The sequence below is a fragment of the Cherax quadricarinatus genome, chromosome 6, assembly GCF_038502225.1.
Source record: "Cherax quadricarinatus isolate ZL_2023a chromosome 6, ASM3850222v1, whole genome shotgun sequence".
Lineage (NCBI taxonomy): Eukaryota > Metazoa > Arthropoda > Malacostraca > Decapoda > Parastacidae > Cherax > Cherax quadricarinatus.
The window spans coordinates 59,530,272-59,551,441 of record NC_091297.1 but is presented as its reverse complement, the minus strand read 5'-3'; the positions used below and the strand labels follow the sequence as shown (position 1 = coordinate 59,551,441).

Genomic DNA, 21,170 nt, shown 5'->3' with positions numbered 1-21,170 from the left:
GGCAATGCTTCATCTCTCCTGCAGGAAAAAAGTCCGGCACCACAATATATTCGATGTCAGACGAAATGTATTATCCAACTTGGAAAACTCAGATTCCAAATTTGTTTCGATGTGTTCATCTAAAGTTAGGTTTATTCACTCCTTATTAGGGTGGGGGACGGGGGTACCTTAATGCTGGGGAATGGTTCTTGATCCGTGGAATTGGTACTATCATCTTTCTCGGAAAAACATCATTATATCCTATTTATACAGGCACTTTGTTATTCTTAAGAGTTTAGTACTTACCAATAATTAGGTTAATAAACATAGTGTTAGCTCATCGATGACCCAATGGTTCTTCTCCTCGTACAGGGTGAGGAGCTGAGTCACAACGTGTCTGCTGGTGTGATACAGAGTAACCAGAGCCTGGTGCTTCAGAGCGTCACCAGACGTTCCTCCGGCCAATACACATGCACTGCCACCAACCTTCACGGTCTAGGCTCCTCTAATGCTGTCCAACTCAGCGTCAAATGTGAGTCCCCTGCATGTTTGCCATGATAATACTCAACTGCATTTTTTAATAATCTATGTATATATATATATATATATATATATATATATATATATATATATATATATATATATATATATATATATATATATATATATATATATCAAACTGCGGCAGCCCAAGATTAGATCCTGTGAAACATTCTCCCGCCTTAAACACTTAACCAGCGATCCTTCAAAGATCATGCACCCAGTAGAGCTAGATGTTGTTTATGATCCGAGGACACTCGTGGTAGTGGTATACTCAACTCTAATTTCCACCATCTCCCGTTTGAATACTAGCCTCCACAAGCAGTTTATGTAATGAAACCACGAATCAAGTGGAACTGAAACATTTACCAAGCTGCGGCCAGCGGAGATTAGATCCTGCGTCACATTCTCCCGCCTCAAAGAGACAGAAGAACGTTCACATTACCTTAACCACTTAACCAGCGAGTGTCCTCGTATAACGAACAATAATCCTCAAACACTAGGCGCTCAGCAGTACTGAACGTGTTATCCTGGTACAAGGACATACGTGGTTGTGGAGCCTCAGAGACTAATTTCAACTTCATCCTGTTTGGTGCAGCAGCCTTCACGAGCAGTCTATATATTAATGAAATTACGAAACAAGTGATTTGCAATCAATAACAGAACTGCGGCTGGCCGGGATTCGATCCTGTGTTCCCATGCCCAGCCCTGTGAGAACTGAACAGAGTACACATCAGTGGATAGAGTGATGCATATATTGTTCAGTTCTCACATTGCTTGGGAACGTAGGATAGAGTCCTGACCAGCCAGAGTTCTGTTAGTGATTCAAAAATCCCTTGTTTCGTGATTTCATTAGTATATAGACTTCTCGTGAGGGCTGGGGCATCAAACGGAATGAGGCTGAAATTAGTCTCTGTGGCTCCATGACCAGATATGTCCTCACACCAGGGAAAACACGTTCAGTACCGCTAAGGGCCTGGTGGTTGAGGATTGTTTGTCCAGTGGATAGAGCGATGCGTACTTTGTTCATTTCTCACAGGGTTGGGCATGGGAATGCAGGATCGAGTCCCGGCCAGCCGCAGTTCTGTTAATAATATATATATATATATATATATATATATATATATATATATATATATATATATATATATATATATATATATATATATATATATATATATATATATATATATATGTATATATGTATTTACATATGTCTTGCCGAATATGTAAAACTGGTCAATTAGCAAGAACTCATTTAAAATTAAGTCCTTTCCAAAATTTTCTCTTATACGTTTAAAGATATATATTTTTTCATTAATGTTAATGTAAAAAAAAAATTAATTTTGCACCAAAAGAAACTTAGAATGCTTACCTAACCTTGTTTTAACAAGAACAATTTATTTTAGCCTAACCCAACTAAATATATTTTCGATTTGTTTACAGTAATTTAATACTAAACAAACACAATGAAATATATATATATATATATATATATATATATATATATATATATATATATATATATATATATATATATATATATATATATATATATATATATATATATATATATATATATATATATATATATATATATATACCAACGCTCTTCTTACCGAATAGGGCAAGTGAAAATTTCTATAGGCAATAATTTCGAAAAAATCGTTCTGTATCTAACGAAAAAAATACATTTCATTGTGTTCGTTTTTTAAATTATTGTAAACTTATATAAAATATATTTAGTTAGATTAGGCAAAATTAAATTGTGCTTATTATGTATATTTACAATGCAGGTGACAGGTCCTTTGCTTCGAACTATAGACCAATAAGCCTTACCTCCATAGTGGGAAAATTTATTGAATCAATAATTGCCGAGGCAATTCGTAGCCATCTTGATAGGCATAAATTGATAAATGAATCTCAACACGGTTTTACTAAGGGGCGTTCGTGTCTTACAAATTTACGAATTCGCTAAGGTGTTTGAGGAGGTAGATCATGGTAATGAATATGATATTGTGTATATGGACTTCAGTAAGGCTTTCGATAGAGTTCCACATCAGAGACTTTCGAGGAAACTTAAGGCACAAGGAATAGGAGGAGAAATTTTTTCCTGGGTAGAGGCATGGTTGACAAATAAGCAGCAAAGAGTTTGAATGAATGGGGAGAAATCAGAATGGGGGCACGTCACAAGCGGTGTTCCTCAGGGGTCAGTGTTGGGCCCGTTGTTGTTCACAATTTACATAAACGACATAGATGAGGGAATAAATAGCGACTTAAGTAGATTTCCTGATGACACCAAAATAGGCCGTCCAATTCATTTTATTGAGGACATTAGTGCACTCCAGGATGATTTGAATAGACTGATGCAATGGTCGAAGAAGTGGCAGATGCAGTTTAATGTAGACAAATGCCAAGTGCTAAATATTGTGCAGGACAATAACCATGCCACTTATAAACTGAATAGTGTAAATCTTAACTACTGATTGCGAAAAGGATTTAAGAGTTCTGGTTAGCAGTAATCTGAAACCAAGACAACAGTGCATTAGTGTTCGCAATAAAGCTAACAGAATCCTTGGCTTCATATCAAGAAGCATAAATAATAGAAGTCCTCAGGTTGTTCTTCAACTCTATATATCCTTGGTTAGGCCTCATTTAGATTGTTGTACAGCTCTGGTCACCGTATTACAGAATGGATATAAATGCTCTGGAAAACGTACAGAGGAGGATGACAAAGATGATCCCATGTATCAGAAATCTTCCCTATGAGGATAGACTGAGGACCCTGAATCTGCACTCTAGAAAGGCGTAGAATTAGGGGAAATATGATCGAGGTGTATAAATGGAAAACAGGAATAAACAAAGGGGATGTAAATAGCGTGTTGAAAATATCCAGTCAAGACAGGACTCGCAGCAATGGTTTCAAGTTTGAAAAGTTCAGATTCAGGAAGGATATAGGAAAACACTGGTTTGGATGTGGATGAGTGGAACAAACTCCCGAGTGCCGTCATAGAAGCTAAGACCTTGTGTAGTTTTAAAAATAGGTTGGATAAATACATGAGTGGGTGTGGGTGAGTGTGAGTTGGACCTGACTAGCTATGGCTGCCAGGTCTGGTGCCGTGCTTCTTCCTTAAGTGGAAGTGACCTGACTAGATGGTCATTGCTCTAGGCCAGGGGGGTGGTATGGACCTGATGGAAATATAAACACATATGCAGTATAATGTGATCCTTTATTGACAACGTTTCGCCCACACAGTGGGCTTTTTCAAGTCACAAACAGATCTACCTGGGGTGGAAGGTACGCGAGTATTTATAGTCAGGTTCAGAATGCTGAGGTCAGGTGGAGAATGCAGCATCTGATGATGTACCGAGTGGGGTTATAGAGTCTAAAATCTTAGGTAGCTTGGAAGGGAGATTGGATAAGTTTGTGAGCAGACCTTCTGCAGTGTTCTTCCATTCCTATGCTCTTATGTGGGATAGCGATGAAGAAGTTTCTTGGCAAGTGGTTCAGCTATGTTATAGAAGCCACTATTCTGGTCGAAGTTGTCGGATATAGAAATAAGTGATGTTTCCAGGATTCTTCGGTATTGAGTGTTGTCTTCTGTGGCGATAAGTCTTGAGTTTCTGTAGTTTATCAAGTGGTTGTGTGAATTACGGTGTTGTACACAGGCATTCCTTTTAACGTCAGACCTGCTTGCGTATTGGTGTTCTGAAATACGTGTTTGGAGGTCCCTTGATGTTTCGCCCACGTATCATTTGTTGCAGTCATTACAAGGGATTATGTATACCCCTGCAGAGGGTGGAAGCGTGTCCTGTCTATAACTGGTAATGTCCTTGATGGTCGTGGTTGTGGAGGTAGATACTTGGAATGAGGTATTGGAAAAGATGTTGGAAACGTGTTTGGCAATGGAGCTGGTGGGGAGGACTATGTATCTCTTCTCGGCAGTGTCTTCTCTGGGTGTGTTGAAGATGTTTAATGCCCGCCGTCTGCAGTCTCTGATGAAGTGACGAGGATAGTGGAGTTTAGAAAATACTTGTTCAATTATAGTGCATTCTTCCTCAAGAAACTCACTGCTGCAGATTCTGAATGCACGCAGGAAGAAGCCTATAATTACTCCACGTTTAGTTTTGGTGTCGTGGTGAGAGCAGAAGTGGAGAAGATCGTTTTGTTGGTGGGTTTTCGATAGACATTAAAACGAAGTTCATGGTCAGCTTTGCAGAGAAGAACATCAAGGAAAGGAAGAGTGTTGTCGACTTCTTCTTCAAGTGTGAACTGGATTGAAGGCTCGACCTGGTTGAGCTTGTCTTGGGTCAGTAGGCCTGTTGCAGTGTTCTTTCTTTCTTATGTTCTTCTTATGTTCTTATAATAAGGTTACGTAAGCTTCCTAAGATTCTTTTGGTACAACACAATTAATTTTTATATTAACATAATTGAAGAAAAATATCTATAAATGTATAAGAGAAAATTTTAGAAAGAACTTTATTTAAAATGAGTTCTTGCTGATTGACCAGTTTTACATATTCGGCACGACATATATATATATATATATATATATATATATATATATATATATATATATATATATATATATATATATATATATATATATATATATATATATATATATATATATATATATATATATATATATATATATATATATATATATATATTGTAGTAATTTCATTATAAAGTTCAGAAAACAATACATCAGGATGTTTGATCAGGTTCAGAGGTCAGTTCAGAGTTGATCTTAAAATTAGTGGCAAAAAAGAGGCTTATTCAGTGAGTCTTTTACATAAGAGTGAGTATGATTTTGTGAAGTGTTTACTAGTGTTTGCAAGTATAATAATATAGTGTTTGCAAATATGTTAGCAAGTTCTTGAAAGTGAAAATTTTTTTTTTTTAAGACGTTATTTTTCGAAAGGATACTTAACGTATATTGTATAAGAATTATATATTTAAAGAAAGGTTTGTACAGCATTGTTTCAAGAATATCTTGCTAGCAGTAGTTAGCGTCGTTTAATTAAGATCCTTAAATTAATATTAATAATAATTATGGGGAAGAGATAGGCTAATTGGGGGTGTTGTACAGTCCCTGCGGAATGGGAGGTAATGAAGTCTGATGAGAGAAAAGGGAGAGTAGCTACAGTTCCTTGAATCATAAGCCTTACACTGGCTTCAAGGCAGCTCATCCGTCCAGGTAGTTATTTAGGAGATACCGATATGATTGTTCATTTTGAGTCATTGATATGTCTAGGTCTCCTATAGTGTACGAGCGGTATGTCTCTTGCTTCCACCAGTCGCGCCTATGTGTCGCCCCGGCCAGAAGTTCGTGTACGGCGGAGGGAAGCAGGAAGAACTGAACATCACCTGCAGCGTCGAGGCACACCCGGAGCCAACCTCGTTCAGGTACAGACTAATTACGTTTCCCCTCCTTCATCTTTCCTCACAGAGCACTTGTTTTTATTTATTTATTTATTTATTTACTTTTTTTTTTAGAATTTCCGATTCGCCTTTTCTCCCTCTAATACGTCTGGACTTTGACATTCACACAGTTTATAATTAAGATTCGAATGTTGTCAGTCATTCCCGCAGGCAAAAAATAAACACCGTTCTCCCTCTCTATTTTTTTTACACAGGGTATGACAAGAATCCCTAATTTTATTGACAAGTTAAGGATTCCTAACTTTATTGACACGCTAAGAGCTGTTACCTACATCAGCTCATTTGAAAACATTTTTATTGTTATGAAACATACAAGTAGGGAACAGGATGAAGTTGGAGCCATCTGTGGGCCAGCATTTTCATTTGATCAAGTGACTTTATCTCGTTGACATCATTATGCTGTAGGAATGTGTTCCAGACTCGAGTCATCCTGGGGATAAATGATCTCAGATGAACTGATGTTCTGGAGAAGGGTACAGCCAGAGTGAAGCTGCTGATTTCTGCCCGTCTTGTGGTATAGAAGCTCGCTTCTCTCTGTCCTCGAAGTGGAGCCAAGTGTGGTACTTTGACAAAGTTGGCCTTGTACATTGTACATAACAGTAAGGCCGCCTACATCGCCCATGTGTTGAAGGCTCTGCTGAAATGACAGATCTAGCCAGGATGGGTCCAGGTGAGAGATGAGACGTCTTGCTATGTTCTCTACTCTGTCAAGCAGTCGCAGATGATGGGGGGCAGGCAGACCAAGAAAGTGGAGCATACTCAAGGTGTTAGCTCATTTGTGCCTCATACAGAATCTTGCAACCCCTACTGTCAAGCAGATGCGAGATACGTGCTGTAAGCTTCCTGGCTGCCTTGTTTGCAAGATTTACAATGTGGTTCTTGTGATGAATGGTTTTGAAAACCGACAAGTTGAAGAATTAAGACATTTATGCAACATATGGGAATCTTTTCTGCGGCGAAACGTTTCTTCAATAAAGATTCCCATATGTTGCATAAGTGTCTTAATTCTTCATTGTGGTTCTTCATGGTCAGTTTGAAGTCAAATTTCACCCCAAGTATATCAACTTCTTCCCTGGGTACGAACACTCTCCCATTCATACTTAATACTGCTCTGGCATTACCATCATGGTGCCTAGAGACCATCATCATTTGTGTTTTCTCAGGTGCAAATGTTCCTGCCATCGGTTTCCCCAAGCTGGTGATTGATGTAGCTTAGAGCAGCTGGTATTTCGTATCTTGGATAAGTAAATGTCAGAGTACAGTCGTCTGCATATGCTTGGGATTCTGGGGTGAAATGAAGGTCATTGAAGTAGACATTCCATAACAATGGCCCAAGCACACTTCCATTCTTTCACTCTCCGACTTCCTCTAACTCTTTCTATTTCTCTTTAATTCATATTCATCTTCCTTTCTCTTTCAATTTCTTCTTCCTTCTGCCGTCCTGTTCATTTTTTTTATTTTCCAGTTATTCTAAGTTCTTTCAGAAATCAAATGCAGAGTGCATCCCTGATGCCTGACTTCCCAGTCTGAAGCGTTCAGGCTTTAGTTTATCCTTCTCTAACCTTTCTGAACACAAGAAAGCATCCTAACTTTGGGTGAGTCACGGCTTACTGTCTCTGCCATTTAAAGGGCCTCTGACGGTGCGCCGCTGATTAAAGTGGAACAACGCACGTCTCTCTGTTTCCTTCAGTTTAGACAAGAACTTGTGCATCATGAGGACTTGAAGTTGTATTGACCACGCGACGCCTCCAGGAAGACGATCTATATATGTTAAGACTTTTACGTACCTCTATTTTCTTAGGCTGTTTAAATAAGCATACTTTAAATATGCAGTTCTCTCTGTCTCTGTCTATCTGTCTGTCTGTCTGTCTGTCTGTCTCTCTCTCTCTCTCTCTCTCTCTCTCTCTCTCTTTTTTACACACAGGGTTTGACAAGGTTAGGTTAAGGATCCCTAGTTTTATTGACAAGCTAAGAGCTCTTACCTACATCAGCTCATTTGAAAGCATTTTTATTGTTATGAGATATACAAGTAGGGAACACGATGAAGTTGGAGCCATCTGTGGGCCAGCATTTTTATTTGATCAACTGACGTTATCTCGTTGACATCATTATGATGTACGAATGTGTTCCATACTCGAGTCATCCTGGGTATATATGATCTCAGATGGAGTGATGTTCTGGAGAAGGGTACAGCCAGAGTGAAATTGCTACTTTCTGCCCGTCTTGGGGCATAAAAGCTTGTTTCACGCTGTCCTCGAAGTGGATCCAAGTGTGGTACTTTGACAATATTGGCCTTGTACATAACAGTAAGGCTACCCACATCCCTCCTGTGTTGAAGGCTCTGCTGAAATGACAGATCTATCCAGGATTGGTCCAGGCGAGAGATGAGACGTCTTGCTCTGTTCTCTACTCCGTCAAGCAGTCGCAGATGAGAGGGGGGGGGGCAGGCAAACCAAGAAAGTGGAGCATACTCAAGGTGTGAGCGTACTTGTGCCTCGTACAGAATCATGCAACCCCTACTGTCAAGAAGATGCGAGATACGGCGAAGTGCTGTAAACTTCCTGGCTGCCTTGTTTGCAAGATTTGGAACATGGTTCTTCATGGTTAGTTTGGAGTCAAATTTCACCCCAAGGATATTAATTTCTTCTCCAGGTGCCAACACCCTCCCATTCATCCTTACTACTGCACCAGCATTACCATTATGGTGCCTAGAGACGATCATCATTTGCGTTTTCTCAGGTGCACATGTTACTTTCCATCTATTTCCCCAAGCTGATGTAGCTCTCAGCTGGTGATTGATGTAGCTTAGAGCAGCTGGCATTTCTTCTCTTGGATAAGTGAATGTCAGTGTACAGTCGTCTGCATATGCATGTGATTTTGGGATGAGATGAAGAAGGTCATTGAAGTAGGCATTCCATAACAATGGTCCCAGCACGCTTCCTTGTGGAACACTTGCCCGAATAGGATGTCTTGCTGATTCCGTTCTATTGAGAACTACACTTAGAGATCTACCATGAAGGTAATCACTGAGGAGACATAGCGTAAAGCCTGCAATTCCCAGTGCTTGAAGTTTTGCTAAGAGGCCATGGTGCCACACCCGGTCGAAAGCGCCAGCAATGTCCAGTGCTACCACACAGCTGACTTTGGATTCATCCAGTGACTGGTGCCACTTAGTGGAGAGGTTTAATAACAGATCAGCAGCAGAGTAACCTTTCCTGAAGCCATATTGACGATCACAAAGTAGTGAGTGGTAGTCAAAAAACTCTCATTTGTCTTGAGATTATTGTCTCAAGGATCTTACCAGTGATTGACAGGAGTGACACTGGTCTGTAGTTGCTGATTTCTGCTCTGCTCTTCTTTTTGTGAACAGGGACTACACTTGCCTCTTTCCATAGAGAGGGCCATTTACACTGTACTAGGCAGTGCTGAAAGATGCGAGTTAGAGGTGCTGCTAGCTGGTCTGCACATCTTCTCAGCAATCTTGGGCTCAATTTGTCTGGGCCCACAGCCTTTTCTTGGTCAAGCGATTTAAGAAGGGAATACACCTCCTCCTGCCTTATTGTCACCACTGACAGTTTTGACACAGTTCTTGCAGCTAGCCAAGGAGGGTCCCTTGCTGGATCAGAAACTTGCATTTTGGTAGCAAAGTGTTCAGCAAAGAGGTCCGCCTTCTCTTGACTACTAGTAGAGGTGGTCCCATCCTGTCGATTTAGAGGTGGAATGAGTTCATCAAGCAGATAACCTTGTCTGTCCTTGACCAGGGACCACTAGGTTTTGGAGCCTACCCTACCTGATGCTAGCTTTCTTTTAGTGTCCACCTCCCATTTAGCAATGGCCCACTTTTGAACATCACTCATATGCCTACAGGCTTGCCTGTGCAAGTTTCTGTTATAGATGGTAGGATGTCTCTTATACCTTCGCCATGCTTTGTACTTAGCAGTAGCAGCCTCTCTACAACGAAAGCCAAACCAAGGCTGATCTGTAGGCTTCGTCACATATTGCCGGTGAGGAATTTGTTCTTGTTATAGATTAAGGATGTGTCCAGTGAAGGCTTTCACTTAGTTGTCAACATCCCCTTGGAGAAGAGCATTCCAATCGGTGGTGGCGAGCTCAGAGCAAAGGGCTGGCCAATTACCTCTTTCCCATAGCCAGGTTGTGCGTGTGGACTCCTCACCTCGTTCTGTTGGGATCTTAAGTGTCGTAAAAACAGCCTTGTGGTCAGATGATCCAACGTAGCCGAGGGGTTGACAAGTGACTATGCCTTCTGCCAGATCACTCACTACTGGGTCAAGGGAGGAGCCAGAGATGTGAGTAGGGAAATCAACAAAGTTTCTCATGTCAAATACTGCAAGAAGGTCATCAAAGTCCCTCTGTATAAGGTGTTGGTTGAGGTCACCAACAATTATGGCATGTTGACAGTTGTGTTGTAGCAGAAGGGAGTCCACATTTTCCATTAGGAAGTTGATGGGGTCTGCATGTTGCCAACGAGGTCTGTACATTGCACATACTAGTACAGAGGTACTAGTGTTTATGCAGAGAATGAAGAACATTATCTCTCTCTCTCTGTCTTTTTTTTTTACACAGGGTTTGACAAGGTTAGGTTAAGGATCCCTAGCTATATTGACAAGCTATTACAGGTTAAGGATTCCTATCATTATTCACAAGCTAAGAGCTGTTACCTACATCAGCTCATTTGAAAGCATTTTTATTGTTATGAAACATACAAGTAGGGAACAGGATGAAGTTGGAGCCATCTGTGGGCCAGCATTTTCATCCGATCAACTGACTTTATCTCGTTGACATCATAATGCTGTACGAATGTGTTCCAGACTCGAGTCATCCTGGGAATAAATGATCTCAGATGAAGTGATGTTCTGGAGAAGGGTGCAGCCAGAGTGAAGCTGTTGCTTTCTGCCCGCCTTGTGGTATAAAACTTGTTTCACGCTGTCCTCGAAGTGGATCCAAGTGTGGTACTTAGACAATATTGGCCTTGTACATAACAGTAAGGCCACCCACATCCCTTCTGTGTTGAAGGCTCTGCTGAAATGACAGATCTATCCAGGATTGGTCCAGGCGAGAGATGAGACGTCTTGCTCTGTTCTCTACTCTGTCAAGCAGGCGCAGATAAGAGGGCGGAGGGGGCAGGCGAACCAAGAAAGTGGAGCATACTCATTGTGTGAGCGTACTTGTGCCTCGTACAGAATCTTGCAGCCCATACTATCAAGCAGATGCGAGATACGACGAAGTGCTGTGAGCTTCCTGGCTGCCTTGTTTGCTAGATTTACAACATGGTTTTTCATAGTCAGTTTGGAGTCAAATTTCACCCCAAGGATATCAACTTCTTCCCCAGGTACCAACACCCTCCCATTCATCCTTACTACTGCACCAGCATTACCATCTTAGTGCCTAGAGACCATCATCATTTGTGTTTTCTCAGATGCAATTGTTACTTTCCATCTATTTCCCCAAGCTGATATAGCTCTTAACTGGTGATTGATGTAGCTTAGAGCAGCTGGCATTTCTTCTCTTTGTGAGGGAAAAGTTCAATAGATAGGAGTAGTGAGGGAGTATATAGTAACAATAGTTTCATTGCCGGCTACTTGTTAAGGTAGGGTAAGTCCAGCTTCCCCTATCCCCCCCCTTTTTCCCCCCTCCCCGAAAGTGATACTTTGATTGCCGGCTGCTTGTTAAGGTAGGGTCAATCTAGCTCCCGCTATCCCTTCCCCTCCCTCTTCCCCCCGAAAAAAGGTGACGTGTGGGGCTCCGGTCAAACAGTAAATCACTCGACTCACAGCTCCCAACACTACTCTTGGAATGACAGAGAGGGTCACCTGCCAACCAACGAGAAGAATAGAAGGAGACGGACTAACGTCCTGAGGCGTCCCATGTTTAACCTATTTACCTGTTATGTAAGCCAACACAGGACCTAACCCCTCATCATAGAAGTGGTAACTAACCTGTGTTCCTGTCATCTGAAGGAATTATTCACGGCTACACTCTGTGAAGAACGAGCTGGTGAAGGTCACCAACACCTTCTACCCCCCCACATCAGCAACGGCTACGATTTCAACAACAGTGTCACCAACACCTGACACCCCATTACCACGATATACCTATCTTAGCGTTGAGTTCAAATGTAATTTTTTTCATTTCATTTTTCATTTTTCTTTCAGTTAGGATACCCATTCATGTTTTATTGTTTTACATTTTCCGTTTCTAAATAATAAAGTGTTTATCATTGTCTGTTATTATTTCTTTTTCTATTCATTAATTTTCCTGAGGAGGAGCCAGCCTTGGTAATACTGACTGAAGTTGTTACAGGGCTGAGTAAGCGTTCACACTCTTTGATAAGTGAATGTCAGTGTACAGTCATCTGCATATGCATGAGATTCTGGGATGAGATGAAGAAGGCCATTGAAGTAGACATTCCATAATAATGGCCCCTGAACACTTCCTTGCGGAACACTTGCCCCAACTGGATGTCTTGCTGATTCTGTTCCATTGTGAACTACCCTTGGAGATCTACCATGAAGGTAATCACTGAGGAGACATAGCGTAGAACCTGCAATTCCCAGTGCTTGAAGTTTTGCTCTCTCTCTCTCTCTCTCTCTCTCTCTCTCTCTCGCAAAGATAATGTATTGTAGGTGTCAACTGCATAATTTTATACTTAGCACTTTTGTAACATAGACCGTGGTTTAGAGTTCCCGTCCATTCTTCTGTTTAGTCATTTGATAGTCATTATATATATATATATATATATATATATATATATATCTATATCTATATATATCTCTATATATATAATATAATTTATTCTCGGTGTCAACTGCATAATTTTATACTTAGCACTTTTGTAACATAGACCGTGGTTTAGAGTTCCCGTCCATTCTTCTGTTTAGTCATTTGATAGTCATTATATATATATATATATATATATATATATAATGGGTGTCAACTGCATAATTTTATACTTAGCACTTTTGTAACATAGACCGTGGTTTAGAGTTCCCGTCCATTCTTCTGTTTAGTCATTTGATAGTCATATATATATATATATATATATATATATATATATATATATATATATATATATATATATATATATATATATATATATATATATATATATATAATTAACACATCGGCCGATTCCTACCACGGCAGGGTGGCCCGAAAAAGAAAAACTTTCACCATTATTCACTCCATCACCGTCTTGCCAGAGGGGTGCTTTACACTACAGTTATAAAACTGCAACATTAACACTCCTCGTTCAGAGTGCTGGCACTGTACTTCTCATCTCTTGGACTCAAGTCCGGCCTGCCGGTTTCCCGGAATTCCTTCATAAATGTGACTTTGTTCACACTGCAACAGCACGTCAATTATTAAAAAACATTTGTCTCCATTCACTCCTATCAAATACACTCACACATACTTGCTGGAAGTCCAAGTCCCTCGCACACAAAACCTCCTTTACCCTCTCCCTTCAACCGTTCCTAGGCCGACTTCTATCCAGTCTTCTCTCCACTACAGATTTATGCACGCTCGAAGTCATTCTGTTGTGCTCCATTCTGTCTACTTGTCTGAACCACCTCAACAACCCCTCCTCAGCCCTCTGGATAATAGTTTTGTTAATCCCACACCTTCTAATTTCCAAACTACGAATTCTCTGCATTATATTCACAGCACACATTGCCCTCAGGCATGACATCTCCACTGCCTCCAGCCTTCTCCTTGTTGCAAACTTTCACTACCCATGCATCACACCCATACAAGAGTGTTGGTACAACTATACTCTCATACATTTTCCTCTTTGCTTCCGCGGACAAAGTATATATGCAAGACAATCCACGGAGGGGGGGGTGGAAATCTTTAGCTCAAGCACTTTTACACTTCTCAGTACGTCATCAGGAGCTGTGCAATGTTGCAAGGGAGCAACTAAAGCAGAGAGAGTTTTATCAGAGTAGCGTAGTGCAGGTGCCACGGGACAATGCATCTCTCTCTTTGTACATGTATGTCGTGCCGAATAGGTAAAACTTCCTACTTGGGCTTAGATAGCAACGTTCGTCTTGCTGAATATGGCAAGCGAGAAATTGTGTATGCAGTAATATCGCAAAAAATCATTCTGAACCTAACGAAAAAATATATTTCATTGTGTTTGTTTATTATTAAATTATTGTAAAGTTATTTAAAATATATTTAGTTTGATTAGGTTAAATTAAATTGCACTTGTTATAAAAAGATTAGGTAAGTTTTCTAAGGTTCTTTTGGTAAAAAATTATTAATTTTTACATTAACATAATTGAGAAAAAATGTGTCTTTAAACATATAAGAGAAAATTTTAGAAAGGACTTAATTTTAAACGAGTTTTTGCTAATTGACCAATCTTACTTATTCGGCACGACACACACACACACACACACACACACACACACACACACACACACACACACACACACACACACACACACACACACACACACACACACACACACACACACACACACACACACACACATATAAATATATATATATATCTATATATATATATATATATATATATATATATATATATATAATATGATGGCAGCATCATTCGTGATCACTTTGTCCGGATACGCTCGAAAGGTTTGGAGGTAGATCAAGGCAACGAAAAGTGAGAATAGGTTCTGCTTCAGGTGAGAGAATTGTGACACCTCGCGTCAGAAGCCGGGCAGTTGAGAAAAACTCGAGGGGACACCCAAATAACCACCATTCTGATGCACATCGTGCACTCGATTCTGAGGATGCCATCTGCATGAAGTTTTAAAATTAACCGAATTGGAAACTCTTGCTGCTCCAGCACCAAACCCTAGTGCAGCACTGGCTCACAAACAGTCAAGCTGGGATGGCCCGATCGCTGAAAACGTGCTTGCCAATATGCTCAGGGCTGCAACATCAGATAGGGAGACTGCCTGTCTCCAGGCTGTGAGTGCACATTACTCCGGGGACTTCCTCCAAACAGTTCCCATATCGGCAATGGGAACACGACTCGACCCTAAGACCCTCAGTATTGTAGTGGCTCTGCGCCTTATTGCCCCAATTCACGCAGAATATACGTGTATTTGAAGTGAAGCGCAAGGAGACCAATACGGTCTACATGGTCTTAACTGTTCCAAAACCAAGGGTTGGCATGCAAGACACATTGACGTCAACAACATCACAAAGAGAACCCTTGCTACAGCTGGATGCCCAGCCGAGAGGGAGCCCCGATCACTAGCAGCCAACAATACCCACAACCCAGCAAACCGCCCCGACGGGATCACCACCTATCCTTGGAAGAATGGCACGCTCTTAGCATGGGACTATACCTGTGTGTCCACACTGGCTGACACCTATATCCATCACAGCGTCGGGCAACAGGGAGGAGCTGCTGACCACAGGGAGGAGTACAAGACCAGCAAGTACAGGGACATAAGCCAACAGTATCAATTTGTTCCAGTGGGATCAGAGACCTTGGGATCATGGGGACAAAATACCACACATTTCCTTAAATAATTGGGTTCCAGACTCAACGACACCACCAGGGACCCAAGGGCAGCCACTTTCATGTTCCAGTGCCTCAGCATGGCCATCCAGAGGGGAAATGCTTGCTGCATAATTGGCTCGCGTCCGGCTTCGGAGGAGCTGGAGGAAATTCATGATGTTTAATATATTGTACCATTGTATTCATGTTTGTGTTTTCTGTAAACGTATTATGTGTATTAATAAATGTTCACATAGAATATAAAATATAGGGGGTGGTAGGATAAGAAAATATTCAAACAGCTCCGGGGAGAACCTTGAGTTTTCCCTGAGGTACGATTATTGTCTTCTCTGAGGATGAGGGGTCCCCAGTCCAGCTATAGAGGTGGTACTTTCCTATATTTTTATTGAAATATATATGTATGTATGTATATATATATATATATATATATATATATATATATATATATATATATATATATATATATATATATTATAAACATCGGCCGTTTTCCACTGAGGCAGGGTGACCCGAAAAACAAGAAACACTTTCTTCATCGTCATTCACTCCATCACTGTTTTTCAAGAGGCGTGCCTACACTACAGTTAAAAAACTGCAACATATAAACACCCCTCCATCAGAGTGCAGGCATTGTACTTTCCACCTCCAGGACTCAAGTCTGGCTAACCGGTTTCCCTGAATCCCTTCATAAATGATAATTTGCTCATACTCCAACAACATGTCCAGTCATAAAAACCATTCATCTCCAACAGCTCGTCTCTAACATGCTCACGCACGCTTGCTGGAAGTCCAAGACCCTCGCACACAAAACCTCCCTTACCCCTTCCCTCCAACCTTCCCTAGGATGATCCCCTACCCTGCCTTTCTCCACCACAGATTTATATGCTATTAAAGTCATTTTATTTTGTTCCATCCTCTCTAAATGTCCGAACCACCTCAACAACTTTTCCTTTGCCCTCTGGATAATACTTTTAGAAATCTGCTCCTCCTTCAGATCTCGAAGCTACACATTCTCTGTAATATATTCACACCACACATTGCATTCAGACATGACACCTCCACTGCCTCCAGCCTTCTACTTGTTGAAATATTCACCACCCATGCTTCACACCCATATAAGATAATTTGTACCGCTATACTATCCTCTCATACATTTCCCTCGTTGTTTCCATGGATAATGTTCTTTGTCTCCACAGACTCCTCAGTGCACTACTCACCTTTGTCCCTTCATCAATTCTATGATTTACCTCGTCTTTCATAGATCCATTTGCTGACATGTCTTTTCCCAGATATATGAATACATTCACTTCCTCCATACTCCCTCCCTCCAAACTGATGTCCAGTCTTTTATTGCCTATTTTTTTTGTTATTCTCATCATTTTGCTCTTTCCTACGTTCACTTAATTTCTTTCTTTTACATAGCCTTCCAAACTCGTTCACCAACCTCTATAACTTCTCTTCAGAATCTCAGAATCACAGTGTCATCAGCAAAGAGCAACTGTGACAACTCACACTTCGTGATAGATTCTTTATCTCTTAATCCCACACCTTTTGCCAACACCAAAGCATTCACTTCTACAACCCCATCTATAAATGACATTACACGTCCTTGTCTAAGACCTACTTTTACTGGGAAATAAGCTCCCTCTCTCCTACATACTTTAACCTAAGCCTCATTATCATTGTTAAAATTCTTAACAGCTTTCAGTAACCTACTACCTATTCCATGCATCTGCAATATCTGCCACACTGCTCCCCTATCATATGCCTTTTCCAAATCCATACTGCAACAAAATACTGTTCACTTATATGCTTCACTGTAAACACTTGGTCTACACACCCCCTACTCTTCCTAAAGCCTCCTTGCTCATCTGCGATCCTGCTCTGTCTTACTTTTGATTTTTTTCAATAATAACTTTATCATATACTTTACCAAGTATACTCAACAGACTTATTCCACTACAATTTTTACACTCTCTTTTGTCACCTTTGCCTTTATACAAAGCAACTATGCATGCTCTCTGCCAATCCCTAGGTACCTTCCCCTCCTATGTCACCTCGTGAGCCTCGAGTCTTCTCAGTAATTCTACTACTCTACAGGGAATCGGTGATACAGTGGTAGAGCCGCTATGTCGCTATATTACTGACATATCAGTCTGTCAGGAATGCAGGTTTAAATATTCTACTCGTTTTCAAGTACACTTCCTTTTCTACCTTTTCCAGCACCTAAAATTCGGTAAATTACGCTGCTCTCTGCTCCCTTCCCCGTGCAGGTGGGCATTCAACAGTTCGTCGGAGCTGGTGGACATTCCCTCGAGCAAATTCTGGGTTGTGGGCAACGGTAAGAGCCAGGCTTCCTACACCCCCGTCACTCACCTCGACTACGGCTCTCTTCTCTGCTGGGCCAGCAACGATGTCGGTAGCCAGCTCAAGCCCTGCATCTACCACATTATACACGCATGTGAGTGTTTCTTTTTGTTATTACCTGTTTGTAGTTACAGGAAGAGAACTATGAATGTTGTGGCCTGTCTTTAGTGTTGTTGGTACGTATAGGAGCAAAGTTCTGCCCGCGGTATCTCGTTTTCAGTGTCGTAGCAACAGTTGCTACAGGTACTGTTTATCTGCCCGCGGTATTTTGTCTTCAGTGTTGCAGTAGCTGTTGCTATAGGTACCACAGGAAGATATGTATATCTTCTTGTGGTACTCTGTATCTGCACTCTGTTATCTTCTTGTGGTACTCTGTTTTCAGTGTTATAGCAACAGTTACTACATATATTGTATATCTGCCCGTAGAGCTGTTTCGTTCTTGGTGTCCCCCTTTCAGTGTGTAGTTGTTTATATAATTGTTTTAGTTCCTAGTGGATGTAACATCGTAATATATTTTTTTTTTTTTTGGATTCCATTTTACTACTCCACATACCTTTCGGGAAGAAAACTGCATAATATTTTTGGGGCATTTTTTCAGTTTCATATTATGGCTTCTTATTATTCCGGTTGATGGTGCTAAGAAATCTTAATGTATTTTCGCGCATCCTTTTAGGAAGATATTTGTGATTATCATTGCCCCTCTTTTCCCCCGCATCTGGCAAGAACATTTTTAGTGTTTTTAATCAATGTTATTCACAGTGAGTCATTTTGTAGCATGTCTTTAAACTTCTACCTTTTCTACGTGTTTGTTCTGGAGGAACACAACATTCTCACTACTTATATTAGATCTGTTGTAATGTGTGTAGTGACCAGTTTCTTAGCGTTCCACTTCTGTACATTTGAAGAGTCTCAAAGTTTTTCAGCGTTGCATATATATATATATATATATATATATATATATATATATATATATATATATATATATATATATATATATATATATATGTGAGTATTTCGGTGGCAGTTTTTTCTATTATTACCCACAAATTGGTCTCTATTCGACATTTTCAGTGTTTTATCACACAATCTGCTTTGTTCCATGTGTCCTGTTATTGCTATCTCCCACTTTAATTACGCATCATCTGCCTACATTTAATTCCATCATCCTTCCCTCGCTCCGTTTTGTTCAATTTATCCCGAACTTTTTTGTTTGAACTCGGAAGCATTGTATTACTTGTGTTGCACAGTTTTTTTTTCATCACAGTGTTTTGTCTTCCTTCAAGCAAATAGTTTACATGTTTAAGAAATGGATCAGGTATTCATTCTTGTGGGACTTTGCCTTATGATTTGTTTTACCCCCGCTTCCTGAGGACATGTTTCTTCTTGTCACTGTCTGCCTTTCTTTTTCTTTCTAAGAGAGAAATATCTAAATCATTCTAATAATAATTTACCTCTTATTCCTCCTAAGTTTTTTCTGGCTTCCCTGTTCGTCCTTCACAAAGAACGTTTGTCAAGAGCGTTTTGGAAATCTAAATAAAGGCAGTTCGATTAGTTTCAAGGCTACTAGCCTCAAGGCTACTAGCCTCAAGGCTACTTTATCTAGCCTCAAGGCTACTTTATCTAGCCTCAAGGCTTCTTTATCTAGCCTCAAGGCTTCTTTATCTAGTCTCAAGGCTTCTTTATCTAGCCTCAAGGCTTCTTTACCTAGCCTCAAGGCTACTTTACCTAGCCTCAAGGCTACTTTACCTCGCCTCGAGGCTAAGTTATCTAGCCTCAAGGCTACCTCTATTATTGGTGTTTTCTTCATGTAGAAGCGCCTCGGGAAGGAAGAGCAATCAGGTTTGATCCGAGGAAGGGATGGTAGCTCCTGCTACCTCGACTAGTCTCATAGCCACTTCGACTAAATTCGTGGCTACTTCGAGTAGTCTCATGATCACTTCGTCCAGCCTTATGGCTGCCTTATCTACTCTCTTGGCTATTTCGTGCAGCCTCACTGCTGCTTCGACTAGCCTCGTGGTCACTTCGACTAACTTCGAGGGTACTTCGACCCTTGATACGAACTGATTATCCTTGCCGTCTGCCACCTAGTGCAGAGAACCATAAATCATTCTTGTGTATCTGAATAACGTTTCCTTTATCTCGTGAGTTCTCCTAACCTGTTGTGCCCCGTCCCTCCGTCTACCAGCCCAGCCGGACCCTGTCAACAACTGTACGGTGGAGAACGTGACATCGACGGGAGCCTCTGTCCGCTGTCTGGCCGGATGGGACGGTGGTCTCGCCCAGACCTTCACCCTCTCCGCTGACCAATCCCGCGCCCACACCAGCCGCGCCCACGATAGGAGGAAGGAGGCGGCGCCCCGGGTCCTGGCCAACACCTCCACCTCCCCGAAACCTGAGTTCACCCTGACGGGACTCGAACCCGGCACGGAGTACGTGTTGACCGTCATGGGCGTGAACAAGAAAGGCGAGAGCGAGCCTACCAGGATGGTGATTTTCACCCTGAAGGACGTGGCCGAGAAGAGAACCAGTCCAGGTAGGAGATAGTGCTATGCCTGTGTGTATTTACCTCCTTGTTGTTACAACAGCAGATCAATGCTCGTAGTGTCTCTTCCTTACTAGTTTTTGTACTTACCCTTTTGAACTTCTTTCCCTCCTGCTACCCACAAGAATCGACTAACTCCATGGTGCTTGGAGAAATAAACACGAATACAATATAATGCGATCCTTTATTGACTATGTTTCGCCCACACAGTGGTCTTTGTCAAGTCACAAACAGATCTGTTTGTCACTTGATAAAGCTCACCGTGTGGGCGTAACGCTCTCAATAAAGGATCGCATTATACTGTATTCGTGTTTATTTTTCCCATCGTGTCGGTATTTTATACCTTTTATCTCCATCCATGGTGCTTAATTAATGTTAGGAAAACAGGTGCAGTAGGGTCAGGAGACTTGCACTCATGTTTCACCTTGCCCGGGAATCGAACCCAGGAGTTTTGATTATGTGTCGAATGTGCGCGTGTTTCAGTCCCTTTTTTTTGGGGGGGGAGGGGGCGAAGGTTATTCCCTTTACTCTTATTTGCTCTTATTCTTTTTTCCTCGACTCCTCCCATCGGAGCTATTCTCCATATTCTTGTTTCTTTTTTCTTTTTCTTCATTATCTCTACTTTCCTTGCCCTCCCTGTCTCCTTCCCTTCTTCCTTCTCTCTCTCTCACTCTCTCTCTCTCTCTCTCTCTCTCTCTCTCTCTCTCTCTCTCTCTGCTACCTTTATTGTTCTCCTTTCTCACTCTTTTCACTGTCCTTTCCATACGTCA

The 21,170-nt window shown here is 41.1% G+C and overlaps 1 protein-coding gene across 1 annotated transcript in view; it reads left to right on the top strand.

The window, feature by feature from the left end:
- LOC128694554 (nephrin-like) overlaps positions 1–20,402 on the top strand; it is a 147,881-nt gene extending 127,479 nt beyond the window's left edge. The window contains exons 5-8 of the mRNA XM_070079515.1: positions 352–511; positions 5,824–5,932; positions 17,765–17,952; positions 20,044–20,402. Coding sequence (XP_069935616.1) covers positions 352–511; positions 5,824–5,932; positions 17,765–17,952; positions 20,044–20,402 — 816 coding nt within the window. The remainder of the gene's footprint in view (positions 1–351; positions 512–5,823; positions 5,933–17,764; positions 17,953–20,043) is intronic.
- The last annotated feature ends 768 nt before the right edge of the window (positions 20,403–21,170 follow it).